At 36.1% G+C, this 24,769-nt stretch overlaps 3 protein-coding genes across 8 annotated transcripts; all 3 read left to right on the plus strand.

Annotated features, from left to right (window-relative positions):
- Positions 1 to 481: 481 nt before the first annotated feature.
- LOC102623091 (putative disease resistance protein RGA3) lies at positions 482 to 11,531 on the plus strand. 5 transcript variants are annotated; one of them, XR_003067192.2, is made up of 5 exons: positions 482 to 3,455; positions 3,923 to 3,983; positions 10,523 to 10,689; positions 10,788 to 10,921; positions 11,101 to 11,531. XR_003067192.2 is itself a non-coding variant. In XM_052445058.1 (3 exons), exons 1-2 carry the CDS (start codon positions 512 to 514, stop codon positions 3,955 to 3,957), a joined length of 2,979 nt encoding a protein of 992 aa, XP_052301018.1. In that variant the 5' UTR covers positions 482 to 511; the 3' UTR covers positions 3,958 to 3,983; positions 10,788 to 11,095. The 5 variants fall into 5 exon arrangements, 1 of the variants encoding a protein (XP_052301018.1); XR_008056696.1 differs by having other exon boundaries at positions 11,106 to 11,531; XR_003067191.2 differs by lacking the exon at positions 11,101 to 11,531 and having other exon boundaries at positions 10,788 to 11,095.
- Positions 11,532 to 16,806: 5,275 nt separating this feature from the next.
- On the plus strand, positions 16,807 to 21,358 carry LOC112499002 (putative disease resistance protein RGA3). Its single transcript, XM_052445059.1, has 4 exons — positions 16,807 to 19,747; positions 19,884 to 20,065; positions 20,679 to 20,737; positions 21,029 to 21,358. Exon 1 carries the CDS (start codon positions 16,812 to 16,814, stop codon positions 19,722 to 19,724), a length of 2,913 nt encoding a protein of 970 aa, XP_052301019.1. The 5' UTR covers positions 16,807 to 16,811; the 3' UTR covers positions 19,725 to 19,747; positions 19,884 to 20,065; positions 20,679 to 20,737; positions 21,029 to 21,358.
- Positions 21,359 to 21,612: 254 nt separating this feature from the next.
- LOC127903827 (uncharacterized) lies at positions 21,613 to 22,933 on the plus strand. 2 transcript variants are annotated; one of them, XR_008056698.1, is made up of 4 exons: positions 21,613 to 21,721; positions 21,916 to 22,090; positions 22,215 to 22,378; positions 22,472 to 22,933. XR_008056698.1 is itself a non-coding variant. In XM_052445069.1 (3 exons), exons 1-3 carry the CDS (start codon positions 21,695 to 21,697, stop codon positions 22,352 to 22,354), a joined length of 342 nt encoding a protein of 113 aa, XP_052301029.1. In that variant the 5' UTR covers positions 21,613 to 21,694; the 3' UTR covers positions 22,355 to 22,449. The 2 variants fall into 2 exon arrangements, 1 of the variants encoding a protein (XP_052301029.1); XM_052445069.1 differs by lacking the exon at positions 22,472 to 22,933 and having other exon boundaries at positions 22,215 to 22,449.
- The last annotated feature ends 1,836 nt before the right edge of the window (positions 22,934 to 24,769 follow it).

Consider the following 24,769-nt stretch of genomic DNA (forward strand, 5'->3'; position numbering starts at 1 on the left):
TAAAACTCAAAACTAGTCAGGACTACAATCGGAATCCCAATGGAATCCTAATTATAGCAAATTATTTTAATTTTCTAATTAAATTAAAATGTTAAAATTTTTTCAAAATTTGACTAAAGCCCAAATTCAATGCTTGCTTTGTACTCCTTTAGACGAATTATTAATAGTTTATGGTGTATATTTTTTTATTCTTTAGGTTATTTTAATTAAAATAAAAATTAAGCAAATAATAATAATAATAATATGTCAAGTTGGTTCTTGTTGATTAATGATTTGAAAATGGAAAAACAATTGGGCTACCTATGGAGTGGAGGGAAAAAATGAAAGAAGAAAAAAAAATTACAGTTAAAAATTAATTAAAAAAACTAAGGGTCAAATGAAATTTTACCTTGCAACTGTTGCAAGGTAGCTGGATCCTTTATCAAAATTCCAAGGACGAGCCCACTTTCACCCCCAAAACACGTCTAATATAATCAAATTATTGTCTCATTTTAAGTCTTCAAATATCACAATGGTTGATGCGATTGTTTCCGCTGTCTTAGAGCAGTTGATTTCAGTAGCTGCTAAAGAAGCAAACGAAGGGGTGAGGCTTGCAGTGGGTGTCGGACAAGAAGTGGAGAAGCTAAAACGCAATTTTCAAGCCATTCAAGCTGTGCTGCATGATGCAGAACACAGGCAAGTGAGGGAGGAAGGTGTCAGACTCTGGCTGGATCAGCTCAAAGACGCGTCCTACAACATGGAGGATGTGTTGGATGAGTGGATCACTGCTAGGCTCAAACGCCAAACTGAGGGAGTTGATCATGACAACGCTCTTGTTCGTGACAAGAAGAAGAAGAAGAAGAAGAAGAAGAAGGTATGTTCCTTCTTTCCGGCTTCCTCATGCTTCGGTTTCAAACAAGTCTTTCTGCATCGTGACATTGCTCTCAAAATAAAAGCAATCAACCAAACACTAGATGATATTGCCGAACAGAAAGATATGTTCAGTTTTAATGTCATCAATAGCCGTGGAAAATCTGAGGGGATGCAAAGTACTTCTTTGATCGATGTGTCTGAGGTACGTGGTCGAGATGAGGAGATGAGAAGTATAAAGAGCATGTTGTTGTGTCAGGGTAGTGATCAACAAACTAATACCGTCCAAATCATCTCCATGGTAGGGATGGGCGGAATTGGGAAGACCACTCTCGCTCAATTGGCCTACAATGATAATGATGTGATAAACAATTTTGAGATAAGAGTCCGGGTGTGTGTATCAGACCCTTTTGATGAGTTTAATGTTGCAAAAGCGACTATTGAAGAATTAGAAGGCTCTGCCATTGATTTACATGAATTGAATTCACTTCTTCGACGCATTGGTGCGAATATTGCGGGACAAAAGTTTTTTATGGTCTTAGATAATTTGTGGACGGATGATTACAGAAAATGGGAACCATTTCGCAATTGCTTAATGAATGGACTTCGTGGAAGTAAGATTTTAATTACCACTCGTAAGGAGACAGTTGCTCGAATGATGGAGTCGACTGATATTGTCTATGTTCAAGGACTATCTGAGCTAGAATGTTGGTCGTTGTTCAGACGGTTTGCTTTGTCTGGCAGAACTCCTTCAGAGTGTGACCAATTAGAAGGAATTGGTAGGGGAATTGTAAGAAAGTGTAAGGGTTTGCCACTTGCGGCGAAAACAATTGGGAGTCTATTGCAGTTTAAAAGAACTAAAGAAGAGTGGCAGAGTGCATTAGATAGTGAAATGTGGCAGCTAGAAGAGTTTGAGGGAGGTCTTTCAGCTCCCTTATTCCTGAGTTATAATGATTTGCCCTTTGAAATAAAGCGGTGTTTTTCATATTGTGCTATCTTTCCGAAAAGCTCATATTTGAAGAAAGATGAATTGGTTAAATTATGGATGGCTCAAGGTTATATTGTGCTGAAAGGAAATAATGAGATGAAAGTGATTGGTCTGGAATATTTTGACTGCTTAGCCTCAAGATCTTTCTACCAACAGTTTGTTAAAGATGATGATAATATGGTTATAGGATGTACAATGCATGATGTAGTACATGATTTTGCACAATCTCTCACCAACAATGAATGTGTTGCACTAGAAGTTCATGGTGATGAAGAACCATTGTCTTTGATAAATAATTCTCAGGATAAACTCCGTCATTCGATATCAGTTCTTGACAAAGTTGCTTCGTTTCCCGTTTCCATATTTAATGCCAAGAAATTACGGAGCCTTTTAATTCGTAGCCCATTGGAAGTCTTGTCACCGGTCCTAAAAGGCTTATTTGATCAACTAACATGTTTAAGGACATTCAAAATAGATGGAGAGGATGATGGGGGTGAAAATACAGTTCATGATATTCCAAGAGAGATAGAAAAATTAATACATTTAAGATCCCTTAGACTGGCTGGGCTAAAGATAGAAGAATTGCCTGAGACATGTTGTAAGTTGTTTAATTTGCAAACATTGGACATCAACGAATGTTACAGGTTGAAGAGATTACCTCAAGGAGTAGGAAGCTTAGTCAATCTGAGGCATTTAGTGGTATCTCTTAATGGTGACTTAGATTACCTGCCAAAAGGATTAGAAAGGTTAACTAGTCTTAGGACATTAAGGGAGTTTGTTGTGAGTAGTACGGGTGGAAAATATGGTACTAAAGCATGTATGGTTGAGGGTCTGAGACAGTTGAATCACCTCCGTGGGACTCTTAGAATGCGAGGGTTGGGGAATGTCACAGATGTTGAAGAGGCTGAAAAAGCAGATCTTGAGAAAAAGAAGAATATTGTTGGTTTGGAATTAAGGTTTGACAAGGAAGAAGATGCGACAGAGGGGATAAATGAGGAAAATGAGATAAACCATCAAGCAATCAGTGAAGCCTTACGACCACCCCCAGATCTTGAGGCATTAGAAATAATGCACTATAAAGGCAAGACTGCGTTCCCTAGTTGGATAGTGTCCTTAAATAAGCTGAAGAAATTAAAACTCTCTTCTTGTTGTAAGTGTGAGATTATGCCTCCTTTAGGAGAATTGCCATCTTTTGAAATCCTCCAAATAGAGCGGATGGAGAGTGTGAAAAGAGTTGGTGTTGAATTTTTGGGAATAGAAAGCTTCAATGATTATGCCCCATCTTCATCTTTATCACTTACTGCCTTTCCTAAATTAAAAGAACTCACTCTTTTCCATTTGGATGGATGTGAAGAGTGGGACTTTGGAAAAGAAGACGTTACAATCATGCCACAACTATGTTATTTGGATATCAGATATTGTAGAAAACTGAAGTCGCTGCCAGACCAACTTCTTCAGAGCTCAACACTAGAGAAATTAAGGATTATTCGTGCTCCTATTTTGAGAGAACGTTTCAAAAAGGACACAGGAGAGGACTGGTCAAAGATATCTCACATTCGTGACATTCAAATTGATCATGAATATGGGCAAGGATTTGGATTCGATAACAGAACCACAGGTATTTTCTTCTCTTTCTTCTTTAATATATTAGTTATTTGAAATTGAAAACCTTAAAATAGCAAATTCTGAATCAATTTCTGTCACATGACATAGTCTGGACTCTGGAAGCGGCTGCAGTTTTTATTTTAATTGTTTGAATCTCTGCTTTCATCCAATTATTTCTATCATGATCTTGAAGATGTGTAACTATTTGCATTAATATTAATTTTTGGTGTTCACAACAAAATACCTTACAACAATGTTAGTTTGTTTGGTATATTATTGTTCTGTTAAGTGAAAGAGTTTATGCTATCTAAGTCCTAGCCTAGTTGCATGTGTAGGGTTTTGGGTTCAATTTTCATTCGTGTAGGGTTTTGTTTTCAATTTTCATTCATGGCTATAAAAGAGTTGAAAATGTACAGAGTACTTCATCTTCAAGATCCAAATTTGAAGTTCTACTTTACTGTCATTGCAACACTTTTGTAGGTACGAGCAGAAGTATCCAAGTGTTAAAAAGATAGTCTTCATAAGAAAAATGTTTTTGCAGGTACTCTCTTCTCTTGCTTCATTTTTGTTATCAAATTCTGTATCATATGTGTTATCTTGTCAAGAATATGCAACGGTGCTTTCTAATAACTTAAGCAGTGATTATTTTAGTTTTTCTACCAAATACTGAAGATAAGATCTTTTGCACCTATTCTATCTGTATTCAGTTTCATATGATTTCCCATTAATATAGAGAAAGATTAGCCCTAAAAGATTTCAGCAATAAGTTTAATTAGTTTCATTCTGTACTAATGGATAAACCCCATGCTTCTGTGACAGGGTTCCTTGTTATTTGAGTTCTATTAAAGTTTATGCATGTTTTCAAATGTTAGTTAACCTTTTTGGCTTTCTCAAAATCTTGCCTTTGATCAACAGTGTTGGACTGTACTAAGACTCCACGGATTGTGCTTTTACCAATGTATTATTACAGACAGTTAAAAAGTATTTTTGTTTTTCCATGATTCGGGTGGCTGCTAAATATAGAACATTCTGGAAATTAAGTTGGCTGCGAAACTTGTGCAGCTCTCTTATAACCATATTGTCAGTATGTCATTGTAGAAAACAAATTGTTGTACAATGAAAATATTCTTCAACCATTTCAATCACTGAGATTATTTATTATTTCTCCTTAATATCTATTTTGCTGCCAGGGATTTTATGTGGAACAATATAAATGGCATCATATCAAATGAGATGGGCAAATCTGCTTTAAGTTAGAGTTTCGTGGTTCAGACTTGTTGTCAAATATTCATTTTGTTGATTAAAGCTTTAACTAATATTTTCATAAAGGATTCTTAATGCACAATGAGTATTGTTTGTACTTTAAGCTGGTGGCAAGCCGTGCTTAATTTTTTAACTGCAGTTATATGAACAACAATTTCAATCAGTGGTCAAATCTAGTGGAGCTTTCAGCATTAACTGAACTTCAACACTTTTGAGTTTAATAATACTTTTCTTCTGTTGTTTTCTTCAATACAGTTGAAATTTAGCATCTTTTATTTTCTTCCACTAGAATTTTCTTACAGATACCTGTGAAGCCAAGATTAGTTATAATCTGTTATGGACATGCTGAGGTGTCATATGAGCTGGCATAAGTGAGATCCTAGTCAAGAGTTAGTTAGTTAGTTAATCAACTGACTGACTCATTGCAAGTGGAAACACACGTGAGAAGCTTACATATATAAGTTGTCTCTAAGCTAGTGATACAGGAGGAATTTTACAAAGAGGAAAGATTCTATAAGTTTTAAATCTGTAAATTGGTGACTCGGTTGTAACCATCTTCTTCTTGTTGTTCAATAAAGTTTCTGCCCTTGCTGGGTCTTACAGCAGTGGATGTAGGTTCCTTTGTGGAGCTGAACCACGTTAGTTCTTGGTGTAGTGTATCTTTTGATTCTTTGATACTTAGTTTGTTCTGTTCTTAATCTTGTTTCTGTAAGCTCTGGTTTTGTGGGTTGCTTAATTCTTGTTCAAGAGAGGGAAGTAATACGTTTTGCCATAACAAACTGGTATCAGAGCCTGGTTTCAGTTGGGATCAGACTCAAAGATGGCAAGCACCAGAGTGGATCTTGAAAAATTCAATGGAGACAATGATTTCTATCTCTGGAGTTTGAAGATGAGAGCAATACTTATTCAACAAGGGCTTGACAGTGCCCTCGATGATGGAGAGGATCCGATGGCCAAGAAAGAGAAGAGAGAAGGCTCTTCAAGCATTAGTCTAGATCAGAGGATCATAAACAATAAGGCCCATAGCACCATTATCTTGCACCTCTCTGATGAAGTCTTGAGAGAAGTATCCAAAGAAAGATCTGCAGCTGGTTTGTGGGCCAAGTTAGAAGAAATGTTCCTGAAGAAATCATTGGCAAAGAGACTGTATATGAAGAGGAGGTTATACACATTCTCGATGAAAGATGGAGTAGCCATGAAAGATCATGTGGATGAGTTCAATAAGCTCATTCTTGATCTCGAGAATGTCAACATAATTCTTGAAGATGAAGATAGGGCACTCATCTTGTTAAGTTCTCTTCCAGAATCTTATGAGCACTTTGTAGATACCCTCCTCTATGGCAGACAAACCCTCTCCTTGAAAGATGTCAAAGATGCTCTGGAATCCAAGGATTTGAAGAAAAGATCAGACATGAAAGATCAAAACAATGCAGAGGGATTGGTTGCCAAAGGAAAGCCAGAAAAGAAATACAATAAGCAAACAAAGAACAACAGCAAGAAAGACAAAGCAGAAAAGAAAAAGAAGAAGAGAAAGTGTTACTTCTGTAAGAAAGAGGGACACTACATTAAAGATTGCTTCGAGAAAAAGAAACTTGAAAAACTGCAAAAGAAATCAAATGGGAAGGCTGTTGTTGCCTCTGAAGATGAATGTGACTATGATGAAGCAGATGTCCTGGTAGCTGCAGAAAGGCACCCAACTGGTGAGTGGATTCTGGACTCTGGTTGTTCATTCCACATGTGTCCAAATAAGAGTTTCTTTAAGACCTTTGAAAGTGTAAATGGAGGGAAGGTATTATTAGGAAATAACCTAGCTTGCAAGGTGGCTGGAATAGGAACCATTAGCTTGAAGTTGCATGATGGTGTCACTAGAGACTTGCACCAAGTGAGATATGTCCCTGAACTAAAAAGAAACTTAATATCTCTAGGAATGGTTGATCAATCTGGTTGTACCATTAAGGCAGAAAATGGAGAGATACAGATCTTGGATCAGGGTAAAATTGTAATGAGAGGGGTTAGAAAGAATGGGCTATACATACTGGTTGGTTCCTCACCTGTCCAAGGAATCTCAGCTAGTGTGACCAGAGATAAAACCAAGCTCTGGCACATGAGACTAGCTCATATCAGTGAGAGGGGTCTCAAGGAGCTAAGCAATCAAGGTTTGCTTGGTAATGACAAAATTACTTCCTTAAAATTATGTGAGAAATATGTGTTTAGGAAGGCCACAAGATTGAAATTCAATTTAGGGAGAAAAGACACTAAACAGACCCTAGACTACATTCACTCAGACCTTTGGGGGCCATCACAAGTTCCATCTTTAGGTGGAGCTAGGTACTTTGTGTCCTTCATAGATGACTACTCTAGGAATGTTTGGATCTATGTGTTGAAACACAAAAGTGAAGCACTAGGGAAGTTCAAAGAGCGGGTTACTCTCATTGAAAACCAAACTGAGAAGAAAATCAAAAGGCTCAGAACAGACAATGGGTTGGAATATTGCAGCAAAGAGTTTGAAGATTTCTGCAAATCAAAAGGCATTGCAAGGCATAAAACTGTCACCTACACTCCACAGCAAAATGAGGTAGCAGAAAGGATGAACAGAACCATAATAGAAAAGGTAAGGTGTATGCTGCTGAATGCAAACTTATCAAAAGGTTTTTGGGCTGAAGCTGCAACTACTGCTGCCCATTTGATAAATAGAAGTCCATCCTCAGCTCTAGTTTTCAAGACACCTCAAGAGCTTTGGTCAGGGAAGCCTCCAGACTTGAGAAATCTGAGGATCTTTGGGTGTCCAGCTTATGCACACTTAAAGCAAGGTAAGCTTGAGTCCAGGGCTGTTAAAGGGTATTTCTTGGGCTATCCTGAGGGCATTAAAGGATACAAGATATGGACCCTTAATGGCAAGCCATCAAGGATATTAATCAGCAGGGATGTCACATTTGATGAAGAACATATGCTGCGGTCAAAGGTAGAAACTGAGATTGAAGCTACTGAAACAGAGGAAGGGGATAGTGTTGGACAGAAGGTGGAGCATTCTGGTAATAGTGAGATTTCTGAGCAGCCATTAGACCATTTCAAGGAAAGAAATAGTCCATCAGAACTAGAAACATATCAGCTTGCTAGGGATAGAGAGAGGAGAGCCATAAAATTGCCAAAGAAGTATGGCATAGCTGACCTCATTTCCTATGCACTGACAGTAGCTGATGAGGTGAATGGTGGAGAGCCTTTGAGCTATAAAGAAGCTATGAGATGCAAGGATAAGATGAAATGGTATGCTGCAATGCAGGATGAAATAAACTCTTTGAAGAAGAATAATACCTGGATATTGGTGGACAGACCATCTAACAAGAAGCTAGTTGGCAGCAAGTGGATTTTTAAGTTGAAGGCTGGAGCTTCAGAGAATGAATCACCAAGACATAAAGCCAGACTTGTTGCAAAGGGATTCACACAGAGAGAGGGAGTTGACTTCAATGAAGTGTTCTCACCTGTAGTCAAATATAGCTCAATTAGGCTGCTGCTGGCCCTCTCTGCATATCATGACCTGGAGCTAGAGCAGATGGATGTTAAAACTGCCTTCTTACATGGCAGTCTTGATGAAGAGATTTTCATGGCACAGCCTGAAGGGTTCATTGAGAGAGGATCAGAGGATAAAGTATGCCTATTGAAAAAAAGCTTGTATGGTCTCAAGCAATCCCCAAGGCAATGGTATTTGAAGTTTGATGAGTTCATGATAAGCCATGGTTACTGCAGAAGTAGATTTGATAACTGTGTGTATTTTAAACTCTCTTCATGTGGTGGAGGCATCTATTTGCTTCTTTATGTGGATGACATGCTTATTGCATGCAGCCAAAAGGAAAAAATAAAGAGGCTTAAGGTGGAGCTTAGCACTAAATTTGAAATGAAGGATTTGGGTGCAGCTACAAAAATTCTGGGTATGCAGATAACAAGAGACAGGAAATCCAAAGTTCTGTTTCTATCACAAGCTGATTATGTGAAGAAAGTGTTAGCTAGGTTCAATATGGAAAATTCGAAACCTGATTCAACACCTTTGTCAGCTCACTTCCAGCTATCTAAGACACTGGAACCAACAACAGATGATGATTTTAACTACATGAGGGAGATACCTTACTCCAGTGCAGTTGGCAGCATCATGTATGCCATGGTATGCACCAGACCTGACTTAGCTCATGCAATTGGAGTCATCAGTAGGTTTATGGGGAATTCAGGGAAGGGTCACTGGAATGCAGTGAAGTGGGTACTAAGATATCTTCAAGGGTCTACTGTCACTGCCATCATGTTTGGTAAAACAAGTGAAGCATCACCTGAAGTGGCTGGGTTTGTGGACTCAGACTATGTAGCAGACAAAGATAGAAGGAGGTCCATAACAGGTTTTGTGTTTACTATGTGTGGAGGTGCCATAAGCTGGAAGTCCTCTCTTCAATCAGTGGTTGCTCTCTCAACAACAGAAGCTAAGTATATAGCACTTACAGAAGCTGTTAAAGAAGCAATATGGCTAAGGGGGCTGGTTACTGAATTGGGGTTTGAGCAAGAAATTATTAGAGTTAGCTGTGATAGCTCTAGTGGCATTCAGCTAAGTAAAAATCCTAAGTTCCATGAGAGAACTAAACATATTGATGTCAGAATGCATTTCATAAGGGATGAAATCAGCAAAGGAGTAGTGAATGTGGTTAAGGTGCCAACTGAAGTAAATCCAGCTGACATGTTAACCAAGCCTTTGCCATCAGTCAGATTCAGGAATTTACTGAATCTGATTGGGTGTGTTAGCTTGTGAAACAAGTTTACTGATGCTGTGTTGCAGTGAAGGGAGAAGCATAATCAGATTAGAACTAAGGTGGAGATTTGTGAAGCCAAGATTAGTTATAATCTGTTATGGACATGCTGAGGTGTCATATGAGCTGGCATAAGTGAGATCCTAAGTTTTAAATCTGTAAATTGGTGACTCGGTTGTAACCATCTTCTTCTTGTTGTTCAATAAAGTTTCTGCCCTTGCTGGGTCTTACAGCAGTGGATGTAGGTTCCTTTGTGGAGCTGAACCACGTTAGTTCTTGGTGTAGTGTATCTTTTGATTCCTTGATACTTAGTTTGTTCTGTTCTTAATCTTGTTTCTGTAAGCTCTGGTTTTGTGGGTTGCTTAATTCTTGTTCAAGAGAGGGAAGTAATACGTTTTGCCATAACAATACCAAAGCTGAAGCTTGTCGGCATTAACTGAACATCAACACTTTAATACAGTTGAAATTAATATTAATTTTCCGCTGTTGTTTTCTTTAATACAGTTGAAATTTAGCATCTTCTATTTTCTTCCAGCAGAATTTTCTATCAGATACTGAAGCTGAAGCTTTTCTATGCTTCCTGTTTCTTGAAGTATTATTATCTTCTTATGAAACAATTGTACATTATCTTTTGCATTTCCTTAATGCTCCAAGAAGCATGGTTATGAAGAAAACTAGTCCTTGGTGCAGTATATTCTGGTCACTAGCAGTTCAAAAAGTTAGTTGATATGATGTGATATTCAAGTTGTGTATAAAAGAATGTAACAGGCTAAATCTTTTGGGCCAAATATTTCTGTAATATTTAATGTCATTTTACAGGTTATCCCTGGTGGAACCTTTTTTTTTTTTATAATTTTTAAATCCAGTATCACAATAAGCATGATTTGGTTTTCTTGAGAAATTCATGTCTAATGTTGACATGAACAAGGTAATAAGTTGTAGGAAAACTTGTTGCTAATTATTTTTATCATGACAATTAGTATTGTGTCAGTTCAAATTTACTTGCTCATTATCATGAATTAATCTTACATAGGACTGGCAGCTTGTGCGCTGTGTGGTTTGTGCCAGCCACATATGAACTAGTTTTTCTGTTCATGATAGCTGTGCTGAGAAATGTTTAACGACAGAGAGAGAACCATGTATGAGTACAAATCAGAGATTTCATGGGTGGCAAAAACACCATGGTGCTGCACAACACTCGTAGGGACTCTATTTTTTCAATAATTAGGCTTTTGTTATCTGTATTTATTTACTCTAAGTGCTAACCCTCTGATTATGCTTTCTGTGGCACATTGTAGGCAGGGCATACTACATTCGTTTAGCAATGCTTCCGGAAAGAGAATGGCCAAAATGGTGCTGGACTTGTGCCAGTAGTTGACTCAGCTACAGCTCTCTTCGCCTTCGAGTTCTCATTAGTGATGAAATGCTTGTTGTAAGGGCTTACAATTACTGTATTTACTAAAAGCTTGTGTTAGAGTTGATATTTGGAATATTGTATTAGTTTCATGTAAATTTGAATTATACTTTTCACTCTTCATATTTCTTGCATCTGACATTATTTTATTTAATTCTTCTCTCATCTAAATATATTTTTCTGTTTACTGATGATAGAGCAGTTCGAGCAATGGTTGGGACCGTTGATCTTAACTAGCATCTAGGCTTCCAGATGAAGTAACGGGAAGAAACCTGAGCTAATTAAGCATATTTTGATATTATGTTCATAGATGTTACATGGCTGAACTGAAGTCAGATCAACTATATCCTGTCTTTAAATTGGGATTAGAGATATGTTGAAATAAATTTTCTTTGAGGGAAAACAAGTAAATAGGAAAGGGCTCCGGATAGAGTAGATGGTGGATGCATTGAAAGAAGTTAATAAGAAAGAGTCATATCGTGATGAAGCAACAAAATAGGACTACAGAAGCAGCCAGTGAACCTATCAAGTCATATAACTATTGTTCAGATGAAGCCCAAGAGTCTCTCAATAATATCCTTTTTAACTGGTATGAAGAGATGTGTCCACTTTGTACTTTTTGCTATTCTTTAGATTAAGCAAGCATTGAACTTTAGTTATTGGTTTTTGGAAAGCAGGTATTGAATTTTTTAGTTATTGGTTTTTGGAAACCTTTTGTACTATCAAATGGTACTTTTGAGGAAGTTGTATTCGAGTGAACAAGGGCTTTCTCTTAATAAGAAGCACATCAACACTGTCAGTCCTCAAGGCAAGTAATCTCAAGTCTCGGCGGAACAAGAAGCAACCCAGTTACTTGTGAGAATTCACCAAATAGGAATCCTTTTGAGCTCTTATCCTTTATTTGAAAATAAGTAAATTTTCTGTTTCAATGAAACTTAGGAGGGGCATTGATGCGGCAGATGCAGAACAACTATTTGAGGCGTATGTGCATATTGATGGGCACTTTCAATTGAGTAATTCATGAAATTCTCATCATATGATGTCCAGTTTTTTGAAATCCAGTATCATAATTAGTATGACCTGGTTTTCTTGAGTAATTCATATGTGATGTTGATGTATGAAATATGAGCAACTTAATATATTGTGGGAATACCTATTGGTGCTTATTTTCAGCATAAGCAGAAATTTTCAACATGATGATTGGCTTTGTTTCATTTCAGGTATACTTGCTAATTATCATGAATTAATCTTACACAGGACTGACAGCTTCTCAGGGTGGGTGTAGTGGTTTGTAGGTACATGATAGTCCAATGTGACCAGCTTGAAGTGAGAAGAAGTTTTTAATTGTTACATTTCTGAGTTAAGAAGTCTTTAACTGTTACGTTTCTGAGTTATGTGATTTGGCTTTGATCCTCGGCTCTTTGCTTTATCTTGGGAAGATCAACATATTTTTTGATATAAGGTATTTGGATAAATTTGAAATCATCCAATATATATATATATATAAGACCATTAATTTTTTTTATTTTTTTAGGTTTGAAAATAATGCTCTCAGCACAAGGATCCTGTCAAAGCCGAAGGAGAGGTTTGCTTATTGCCTACATTTTTGTCTCTTCAACTTTGGAATTCCATAATTTAATATCTCTGCATTCTGAACTGCTTATTGTAGGGAAAATTCCAATTTACCCACCATGTGGCTACTATTCTCAGCGACCTGAACTGAGGCTCCTCTTGTATGTATAAAATGATCCTCCATTCTTTCACCATTCTTTTCATTTTCAAAGCTGTATAAAGTTAAATTTAGGCTAAAGTCATTGATGATCTTCATGAGAATAACAGTGGGAAAGGAGATGGATTTAAATTAAAATTTATGCTATTGGACAGAGGAACGGTGATCAAAACACCTTAATCTTGATGTTGATGTTGAGTAATAAATGTCACCCCCGATGGACAATTGGTAAATGAACTATTTTTTTTTCTTTTCCTTCGGAAATTCAGGTTCATCAGGACACAGCTGTGGTGAATTTTACAGTCAAAACAAATCATGAAATGTATCATGCAATGTGACCAACTTCAATTGTGAATTTGAAAACGAATATTTATTGTCTCAGTGCAGACTGCCCTATTTTGCGAAATGGAAAAGTACATTGAAGATTGTTATGCTGCCGGCTAGAGATGGAGAGAAGAATCCATCTGAATAACGAGTCTTTGTTACTTTGATGACGGTAATTTCCAGAAGAATAAAAGCCAGCAGGAGAGTGGCAGAGAGGATTAAAATGGTGTATCTCAAGGGCCAAAAAATCAAATTGGTGAGTTTTGGTTCGTCACACCTCTCGGTAGTTCATCTTTCAAAATTTGTTCGTGTTCAGTGAAAAGCACATCATCATATATCAATGTCTGATTTCTTATGTTGCTGTTCTGAATATGCAGACCTGATTTTGCTACTCATGTCAGCTATGCTGAGAATTCAAAAGCTTTATTGTTAATCACCAGAGGAATGAACTAAGGCCGCCGAAGCATGCATGGAAATATATGGCAGTGGTCCTCAAAGTAGTCCCACCTCCATAAATAAGAGAATGTTAACAACGGTTGCTTGAATTGAGTTTCTTACATTTGTGTTTAAACTTCGCCACTTTGGTTAGCAGAGCTGTTAAAAGTGATACAAGTACTTTGAAGTTTTGCTAATGGAGGTGACAAGCATTATGATTTGTGTGGTGGGTTATTTGCATTTGTATTTGTATAGTATGTGCCACGCATAGAAGACTAACAGCAATGTTCATTGAAGAAGATGCAGCACATTTTTCCTTTCTCGATTATGTGATCAGCTGCCTCGCAGTACCTTTGCCTGATCTGCTTATCAGGTTCTCTAGCACGGCCTCTTTCAATTCTCCACCATAATTTATGCAACAATCTTTGCAGCACAATGACAAATTCTGTAAAAGGCCACAACTTATTTTGCTGTCTCAAAATTTTTTTTTCCACATATAGATCTTTTACATTACTTTTGGACAGAACCCTTCGAAAGCATATGAAATTAAGTAATTAGTTTGCTCTGCCCCTCTATATTGCTTGTAAGAATTGTTAATGCTGTGTAAACTATTGTGTTTGATTATATAAAGGATAAGGGTGTTTGTACTCTAAAAATTACATTAAACGTTTTAATTTTAATAAAAACTTTAAAATAAAAATACATATCATATGAATTACAATTAAGGATAATTTATTATAAGTCAATATTTTATAATTATTTCAAATATTCATATAGCACAGTAATTATTCACTGTATATAATTCTTATGCTTTAAACTTTAAAACTTTTCTTTGCAACATCTTAATCAATACTTAGATGAATAATGATGAAATCAATATTTTTATTTTTCCATAAATAAAATAAATTTTGCACTAATTTTTTTATTTTTTTCAAAAATAAAGTAAACAAAATTATTGTGAAGCATCTTTTTTTTTTTTTTTTTGCTTTTGACCCCTTGTTTTTCTTCTTCTTCGTCTTCTACTTCTCCTTCTTCCTCTTTTTTTTTATAGTATTTATCAAGTATTTCTTATTATTATTTTCTCATTGCAAGCTATTTTGGGTGCAAAATTAATATTAAACATAAATAAACAAAAAAATTTATAACTAAAGTTTTGTTAAATAATTTGTTTACTACTTAACTTGATTATATCATTGTAAAAATTTGTTAAATCTCTTAAAACTGGTGTATTGAATAATTTTATTAGTATTTTAAGTAAATAAATTAATTAGTTTAAATAGTTTGAGTAAGGATCTTTTTAGAATTTTAAAAAGTATATAAAGTAAAACTTACTTTTTAAAATAAGTGTACAAGATAATAGTGTTTAAAATAAACTTCAGAGTAAAAACAGCCCAACCTTAAATAAAACAGCGTTAAATCTCTTTCCTATTTCATGATGAATTGGATATGTAATCCAATTAATGGATGTTTAATTTAATTTCTCAATTAAAATGATAAAACTGATGCTTATTCACAATATTGCTACTTCCTACTTCTATTAGCTCCATGGTTATAAATTAAATTGCTCTTAATTGTTCATTTGTCTATGATGTTGTCGTAAGTCTTTCTCAAAACCTTCCAAAAAGCTTAAAGAAATTAATTTGTAATTAATATAGAAAGATGACCTTTATATTTTCCTCTTTTTTTTCATTATTTTTCTTAATAACCACTAACCAGTTAATCGTGGAAGATGAGAATTGCTGATTAAACCCAATTGAATTTATATGGTCAACAAGGGAGGTAATTGGCCAAATAGCTGATTGAACGTTAACGACGTTTTCCCAAGAGACTCCATCAAAGTGATCTGGCAGTCATCAATTAATTGAATCTTAATAAACAAGTCATTCGGCATAAATTACACAAACTTGTTATGTAATAGAACAAAATCTCTTAGGATATTACTTCAGAAAAGTCAACCATTATTGTTTTAATTATAATTTCCCAATCAGCTTCAATGCACAAAAGTATGTCTCTTAAAAATTTGAAAGATTTAAAGTCTTATATAGTATCTTAAAAATTTAGGATAGTGCATTACGTGGAATTATCATTTGAGATAAGGTTTAGCGTCATCAAATGTATTTTTTTTTTAAATTCGTGCAAGAAATCATTGAATCATTTTTCACTCAATTATTGAATGATAAATCAATACAAGTGACGGAAATACATGATTTAAATAAGAAAAAAGTCAATATTTAAAAAATGTATCTAGAATGATGGGGAAAATGGAAAAAAAACAACAAATAGAATAACATCATTATCATTATGAGCAAGCCTAAAGTCATTGTAAATATAGCCAATCAGTAGTTCCCAATCACGGGGTGAAAGGGATCTGATACATAAATCAATTACGAAAAGAATCGAAAAGGCTTTTATTGTGCCTCTTAAATTATATAAGAATTTTTTAAGCCAACAGCTAAGAGTAAAAAGTTCTTCACTACATACAATAGAATAACCACTTAGAATAACGAAGCAGATTGTATTTGTTGAGAAGTGAAAAATCGTATTGATATGATCCTCATCATGCATCTTGATTAATTGGATTGTTTCTTTGTAGAGTCCTATACAAAGCTTTTCTAGACGTCTTTCCATAAATTCTTTTATCATTTCGTCCTGGAGGAATGATTCATCGAATTCTATGAATTTTTCTGGAGTAGCCTTTTCTTGAATATCATTCAAAATGGTTTCAGATTGACTAGTATTCCATCAATTAGTAACCGAGATTTCATACTTTTATTAAATGAGAGAGGGATCCACTGAGGTAAAATTACTACAAATACTATAGATGAAAGATATCCAAGATTATTATCTTTACAACGTAACAAGGACCAAAAATTCTTAAATTATTAAAATAAGATACCAATTACGTGTTATCCACCAGAAAATGATGCACATTGTTTCTAGTCAATTGTGCTCAACATTGTTTATTCTAGTTTAACTATTAATTCGCATGGGATAAAATAAAATATTCTGTAATTGTGGACCATGGGCGGCTACCCTTGGAGAATCTAGGCAATTGTCGAGAGCTACACGACAATATTGTATGTGTATTTTAAATAATTTGTAAGGGTAGTCTATTTTTTTTTTAATTTATGTATTTAAAAGCAAGTTCTAGTTGACATCAGCCAACGCCAACGGCCATGAAATGCGGAAGAACGTTCGGTATTAAAAAAATTGCACTAATCTTTTAACCAGTTTATTAGCAGGTCAACAAAATACTTGTCTAAAAAATCAAAGTCGCTGATAAATAATCCTGAATTGACACATTTGTCAATCGCTTCTAGTATAAGAATTGACATAGTTATATTAGCCACTTTCAGCAATTTTTGCGATAACTCTGTAACAACGTATTGTCTTCAATTAATTAATTTCCCTTGTTGCAGCATGGTTGACGCATTTGTTTCGGTTGTCTTGGAGCAGCTGATTTCAGTGGCTGTTGAAGAGGCAAAAAAAGAAGTGAGGCTAGTTGATGGTGTTGACCAAGAAGTGGAAAAGCTTACCAGCAATTTTCGAGCCATTCAAGCTGTGATTGTTGATGCTGAGCAAAGGCAAATTAAGGAGGAAAGCGTTAGACTTTGGCTGGATCAGCTCAAACACACATCCTACGACATGGAAGATGTGTTGGATGAGTGGAACACTGCAAGGCTCAAATTGCAAATCGAGGGGGTTGACCAGAATGCTCTTGTTCCTCAGAAGAAGAAGAAGGTATGTTCCTTCTTTCCTGCCACCGCTTGCTTTGGCTTCAAACAAGTCTTTCTGCGTCGTGACATTGCTCTAAAGATAAAAGCAATCAACGACAAACTAAATGATATTGTCAAGCAGAAAGATATTTTTAATTTTCACGTCATTAGAGGTACTGAGAAACCTGAGAGGATACAAAGTACTGCCTTAATTAATGTCTCTGAAGTACGTGGTCGAGATGAGGAGAAGAATACTTTAAAGACCAAGTTGTTGTGCGAGAACAGTGAAGAACAAAATGCCGTCCAAGTCATCTCTATGGTAGGGATGGGTGGAATAGGCAAGACCACTCTTGCTCAATTTGTCTACAATGACAATGATGTGATAAACAATTTTGAGAAAAGGATATGGGTGTCTGTATCAGACCCTTTTGATGAGTATAGGGTTGCAAAAGCTATTATTGAAGCTTTAGAAGGTTCTGCCCCTAATTTAGGTGAATTGAATTCACTTCTTCAACACATATGTTTATCTATTACAGGAAAGAAATTTCTTCTTGTTTTAGATGATGTGTGGACAGAAGATTACAGTAAATGGGAACCATTTCACAATTGTTTAATGAATTGTCTTCATGGAAGTAAGATTCTGGTTACCACTCGTAAGGAGACAGTTGCTCGAATGATGGAGTCAATTGATATTCTCATAATTAAGGAATTGTCTGAACTAGAATGTTGGTCATTGTTCAAACGATTTGCCTTTTTTGGCAGATCTCCTTTTGAATGTAAACAATTAGAAGAAATTGGTAGAAAAATTGTAGGAAAGTGTAAGGGACTGCCACTTGCTGCCAAAACTATTGGGAGCCTATTGCGGTTTAAAAGAACTACTGAAGAGTGGCAAAATATATTAGATAGTGAGATGTGGCAATTAGAAGAGTTTGAAAAAGATCTATTAGCCCCTCTGTTACTAAGTTATACTGATTTGCCCTCTAGAATAAAGCGTTGTTTCTTATATTGTGCTGTTTTTCCAAAAAATTACAATATAAAGAAAGATGAATTGATTAAGTTATGGGCAGCTCAAGGTTGTATTGGAACAAAAGGAAACAAAGAGATGGAGATGATTGGTGAGGAGTACTTTGATTACTTAGCCACAAGATCTTTCTTCCAGGAGTTCGTCGAAGTGGATATAATATATAAAATGCATGATATAGTGCATGACTTTGCACAATTTCTCACTAAAAACGAATGTTTTGCAAAAGAAATTGATGGTGTTGAAGGGTCATTATGGATAAACACTTCTGAAGAGGAACTTCGGCATTCAATGTTGGTGTTTGGGAACGAGGCTTCATTTCCTGTTTTCATGTTTAATGCCAAAAAGTTACGTAGCCTTTTAATCCATAATATCCCCATTGAAGTCTCTTCATCGCCGGTGCTTCAAGTCTTATTCAATCAATTTACATGTTTAAGGGCATTAAAGATAACTAGGAATAGTAAGGAGAATTCGATATATGAAATCCCAAAAGAGATACAAAAATTGATACATTTAAGATACTTTAAATTGCACTGGCTGGAAATAAAAGAATTGCCTGACACATGTTGTGAGTTATTTAATTTACAAACCATAGAGATTGAAGGATGTTACAATTTGAATAGATTACCTCAGGGAGTTGGAAAGTTGGTTAATCTGAGGCATTTAATATTTGATGTCAACTTTGTAGAGTATATGCCAAAAGGAATAGAGAGACTAACCTGTCTTCGGACATTGAGTGAGTTTGTTGTTGTGAGTCGCAGTGACAAATATGGTAATAAAGCATGTAACCTGGGAGGTCTAAGACAACTGAATCATCTCCGAGGGTCTCTTAGAATTCGAGGGTTGAGGAATGTCACTGATGTTCATGAGGCTAAAATTGTAGAGCTTGAGAAAAAGAAGAATCTCCTCCATTTGTCATTAAGTTTTGTTAAGAGAACAGATGAAGAAGATGAAGAAGAAGAAGTGACGGAGGGGAAAAATGAAGTTAGCCATGAAGCAATTTGTGAAGCCTTGCGACCACCTCCAAATCTAGAGTCATTAGATGTCTGGAAATATAGAGGCGAGACCTTGCCCAGTTGGATAATGTCATTAAACAAGTTGAAGAAGTTGGAGCTCTCATTCTGCAATAAGTTTGAAATAATGCCTCCTCTCGGAAAATTGCCATCCCTTGAATTACTCGAAGTATTCGCTCTGCAAAGTGTGAAAAGAGTGGGTGATGAATTTTTGGGAATTGAAAGTGATCATATGCATGCCACATCTTCATCTTCAACAGTTGTTGCCTTTCCTAAATTAAAACATCTCATATTTGTGGATTTGGACGAATGGGAAGAGTGGGAAAATGAAAAAAATGACATTACAATCATGCCCCAACTCAATTCCTTGGAAATTAGAGATTGTCACAAATTGAAGTCGCTGCCACACCAAATTCTTGGGAACACAACACTGCAGATGTTGAAGATTTACAATTGTCGTATTCTGGAAGAACGTTTCGACGAGGAAACAGGAGAGGATTGGTCAAAGATCTCTCACGTTCCTAATTTCAAAACCGTTTCACCCCTACCAGCTCCCCCGAATAGTCCGAATACAAGTCCTTGATGTTGAATTCCGTTGACCCGAAGGTATGTTGTTCGCTTTCTTTCTTTAATATTTCATAATCATCTTAGTTTCTTTATTTGTTAGATTCTAAGCTATCATGATCCTGAAGACGTCTGCATATCTGATCTGATCTTGCATTAATATTGCTGGTGTTTGCAGTTGTATATAAAAAAGGGGCTTTCTGCTTTGTAAATGTTCAAGCTGCTAGAGATTGTCACCACCATTCCTATACTATTGGAATGTTCAATTCAATAGTAAAATATCACTAGTTGGATTTGTCAGGATTAACGTGGAGACTTGAACATCAGAACATCAACTTTACTGTCAGGGGCCAAGACAAGGTATGAAGGTTTTAATCCAAATGTATTAATTCAGTCTGATCTATCTTTATGGTGTATTTTACACAGATGATAGAGTTGTTTCCCCTCTACGAGTGTTTCAAATTGTAAGGGTTGAAGATGAGTAAAAGCATTTTTATAGTATAGATTTAAGTATTATTTTGTTTCGCCTCTTGTGATTTTCTTAATGGAGCCTATTTTGCTTAAACTCTATCATTTTCTACATATTAATTATATTTCTGATGAAATCACTTGAAAGACTTCTTTATCAAGAATGTTGTCTGGTTAGCGTATGCAACAGTTTAATATGCTGGTCAGAACTATGTTTTATTATGAACGGAGGATGATTACACTCATAGAATAAAGAACAACGAAGACAATGAGACTTAGCTCAATCTCTAATTCTCTTCACACAGAAAGAGATAATGATTCTTAGATGTCTATCTCACCAGCTGCCAGGCCTCTGCTTTTATACTCAGACTATCAAGCAGTTGCAGAGTTGTAACCAACTTAACTAATTCTACACAACTGGTCTGCCATGTCAGCTTTAAACGTCATCATCCCAAAAAACCAATTTCATCCATTTTTGAGTCATAATTAGAGTTCAATTTTGCAGGGCAAATTCTACTCTTTCGACCGGCTATAATTCTCAGCTACCTCACCAAGACTCTTCTTGTAAGTGTTAAATTTGATCCAGTGACCCTTCATTCTTTCACCATTCTTTAATTTTGCATATTGTATAAAGTTAAAATTTGGGCAAAAATCATTGATGCTTTCATGAGAATGGTCATTAACACAACAAAAGGGAATCAGAGATGATTTAGATCATAAGTTTACATGATTTTGGTCACAAGAATGTTGGTCTAATGATCACATTATTCATGCTGTTGGCGTTGAGAAAAAGTCACCCTTGATGACCAATGTACAATAGTTGGTAAATGATCTTCATTTCCGATGGAAATTCAGGTTTCTCAGGGCACACCAGTGGTGAATGTATACAGCTGAAGCAGAATGACCAGCTTAAATTGTTGACTCGAAAACAAATACCTCTTGTCTCAGCGAACCATTCTGCGGATTGGAAAAGTACATTGAAGGTTGTTATGCAACCAGCAAGAGATGGAGAGAAGAAGTTGTTTGAATGATGAGTCTTTCTTAATTTCAGATTGACAATTATAGTCTTTTCCAAAAGAATAAAAGGTTAGCTGTAAATACGGAACTCTTTCCATTCACTCGATCCAATGTAGAAGCAGAGTGCTGGAGAGGATTCAAACGGTCTATCCCTTTCGTGCACTAAAAATCAAATTGGTTAGTTATGGTTTATTACTGCTCTCTTTATTCTTCATATTTTTGTTGATTTTCAATGAAAAGCGCATCATTATATCAACGTCGTTTGTAGAGACCCTGGCCTAACCCCACTTGTTGTTGGCAGCCTTTCAAGATCTTGGTCTTGGATTTTAGTCTCATGTAGTGTACATGTGTGTTTAATTAATAATTAGTTTTTTAGAATATCAATATTGTCTAATTTCTTTTGTTGTTTTACTTAATATGCAGAACTGGTTTTGCTACGAATGCTAATGAAAGCTAAGCTTACAATTCAAAAGCCTATTATTAATCACCAAGGCCAAAGCATGCATGGAAAATGCGGTCTTAGTTATCAAGGTACTCCTACATAGATAAACAAAGATAAATTTTAACAACAATGGCTTGTGTACATGCATTGAATGTCCTACATTTTTATATAAAATTAGCGAGTGTTGCTGGTCACTGGTTGGCAGAGCTAACTAACATAAGTTGTTTGTACTCTTGTAAATCAAGCTGACTAGTATTGTGTGATGGGGCATTTGTCTTTGAAGTTGTACAGTGTGTATGTGCCGTGTGATGGAGACAGCAATGTTTATGAGAACCGTTTGGTTGTTAAAGGTGTATCGGGTAGTTCCACACCAAGACAACCAGCTCCTGCATCAAGGTCATTGAGGCAGCACATTTTCTCTTCTCTTAATTTCGCAGTACCTCTGTGTGATCAACTTAGTGAGTTCTCCTGCATTGCCAATTTCGTGCTCCCGCACTCAACATGATTGGGCTGAAATTCAACTATGATCTTCTTTGAATTGGGAGTACATTTGTGTTGAAGAAATTTGCATTTTCTTTGAAGGTAAAGAAGAAAATAGGAAAGGGATCAGGATAGAGCAGATCATTGAAAGATATGCCTATCGTGATGAAGCAACAAAAGAGGGCTGGAGAAGCTTTCAAGTAAACGCAACTATTGTCAGATGGAGCCCATGCGTCCCCTGACAATTCTTTTTCTATCTTTACTAGGTATGACTAAATGTCTCCACTTTTTGTAAAATTTGCTATTTTATAGATCAAGCAAGTACTGATTTTTTTTTATGGGGTAAATTTTGGATGGAGATGTGGATGATTGGACGATCAAGTAGCACTTTTGAGGCTAACATTTGAGTCAAGAAGGGCTTGCTTTAAATGAGAAGCTCCTCCAACACTGTCAGGTCTCAAGGCAATTAATTTCAAGTCTCCAAAGAGCATGGAACAACACAATTACTGGTGAGAAGCTAGGGATAGGCGTTGATGGGGTGGATGTAAAATAACGGAGATAGACTGTTTGGTTCAAAGGAAAATCTCTGAGAAAATGAAACTATGAAAATTCCAGTGAATTCATTTCTTATTATTTGTTTACAAGCTCACGTTTATATACAAAGTTCTCACACGTGATTTCTACTTGTAATTAACAAACTTTACATAACGAACTATGAGCTGTATAACGACATTCTTAACCAACTCAGCTGAACTTCTACATTTCACTAATAACCTTCTGCTGACGTGGCTTCACTGAACTGCTCGAATAGTGAGCTACCTTCACAGCCCCCCTCAAACTCAAGGAACATGGGAGGATGTTGAGTTTGGCTCTCAAATAGTTGAACTTTATGAATGAAAGTGGTTTTGTCATTATATCAGCTACTTGCTCCTCACTTGGTACATACTTGATGCTCAATTCTCCAGCAAGTACTTTGTCTCTAACATAATGTATGTCAATCTCAATATGTTTCGTTCTTGGATGAAAAACTGGATTGTGAGCCAGTTCAGTTGCACTAAGATTATCACACCAAATGACAGGTTTTTCTGTGCATTGTAACTTTAACTCAGAGAACAGAGACTGCAACCAACTTATCTCTGCATTTGCTGCAGCTAGTGATCTGTATTCACTTTCAGTACTTGATCTAGCAATGACTGGTTGCTTCTTGGATGACCAAGATATCAGATTGTGACCCAAGTAAACACAATAAGCACCAACTGACTTCCTGTCATCTAAGTCCCCTACCCAATCTGCATCTGTGAAGCATGTCAACTTCATATCACCCTCTTTAACAAATTTGAGTCCATAATTCTGTGTTGCTTTCAGATACCTCAGCACCCGTTTGCATGCCATGAGATGCTGCAATGTTGGTGCAGAAACATATTGACTTAGTTTATGTACATTGAAGGCAATCTCTGGTCTTGTCAGAACCAAATACTGCATTCCACCAACGATGCTTCTATAATGTGTAACATCTTCAACATAATGACCAAGGCTTCCTTGAGCTTCTTTCTGCAGTTTCAATCATGTACTCATAGGAGTTTCAACATCTTTGCAATTTATCATCTCAACCTTTGATAACAAGTCCCTTATATACTTCCTTTGTGATAAGTATACACAATATGTGTCATACAACACTTCGATTCCTAAAAAGTAAGAGAGAGCTCCAAGATCCTTTAGAGCAAACATTGTGCTGAACTCAGCAATAAAGCTTTCTAGTTCAGAGCTATTTGGCCATGTTATTAGAATGTCATCAACATAAATGAGGATTAAGATCAGAGATGACTTACTTCTTTTTAGAAATAAAGAAGTATTTGAACTGAAATTCATAAATCCCCACAGTAACAGACATCCTCTCAACTTATCATACCAAGCTCTTAGAGCTTGTTTAAGGCCATATAGAGACTTATGAAGCTTACACACATATTCTGGTTTTTCAACATCAACAAACCCCTCTGGCTGATCCATGAACACTTCCTCAGTCAACTCTCCATTGAGAAAAGCATTATTCACATCAACTTGTCTTATCTTCCACAGCCAAACTTAGAATTACCCTTACAGTAGCTGGTTTTATGACAGAGCTGAATGTTTCAAAACAATTGACTCTCATAATAGCTACTAACCTAGCTTTGTATTTGGCCACACTTCCATCAGTGTTATATTTCACCCTGTACACCCATTTATTCCCAACTACCTTTTGATAAGCTATTCTTGGCACTAGGGACCATGTACCATTCTGTATTAAGGCTGCATACTCTTCTTTCATGGCTGTAAGCCACTTTGGATTTTGCATGGCCTCATACACTGAATCAGGTTCTTTGTGAATGAGAGCTGCAGTATATAGTTTAGGTTTGAAGATACCAGATTTGCTTCGGGTAGTCATGGAATGAATATTAGGTTGAATAGATGATGATGGATAAGGTACAGGTTGTGGTATTTGAGTATTTGGTTCTGTAGATAGTTCTATGGATGGTTCTGTAGATGGTTCACTAGTTGATATGTGTTGCTATAAATGAAGGTTTTGGTTATCAGTATGAGATGAATTGTCTGAACTCTGAGAGCTACCGCTGATAGAACTTGCAGAGTGTGGATTATATGAGCTGTCAGTAACTGAAACT

This window comes from Citrus sinensis, chromosome 7 (genome assembly GCF_022201045.2).
Source record: "Citrus sinensis cultivar Valencia sweet orange chromosome 7, DVS_A1.0, whole genome shotgun sequence".
Lineage (NCBI taxonomy): Eukaryota > Viridiplantae > Streptophyta > Magnoliopsida > Sapindales > Rutaceae > Citrus > Citrus sinensis.

Coding starts and splice junctions, on each gene's coding strand:
- LOC102623091 (XM_052445058.1), top strand. CDS start 512: ATGGTTGATGCGATTGTTTCCGCTGTCTTAGAGCAGTTGATTTCAGTA. Junction 3,456..3,922: donor ATTCGATAACAGAACCACAG/GTATTTTCTTCT, acceptor ACACTTTTGTAG/GTACGAGCAGAAGTATCCAA.
- LOC112499002 (XM_052445059.1), top strand. CDS start 16,812: ATGGTTGACGCATTTGTTTCGGTTGTCTTGGAGCAGCTGATTTCAGTG.
- LOC127903827 (XM_052445069.1), top strand. CDS start 21,695: ATGGAAAATGCGGTCTTAGTTATCAAG. Junction 21,722..21,915: donor ATGCGGTCTTAGTTATCAAG/GTACTCCTACAT, acceptor TTGTCTTTGAAG/TTGTACAGTGTGTATGTGCC. Junction 22,091..22,214: donor ACCTCTGTGTGATCAACTTA/GTGAGTTCTCCT, acceptor TTTTCTTTGAAG/GTAAAGAAGAAAATAGGAAA.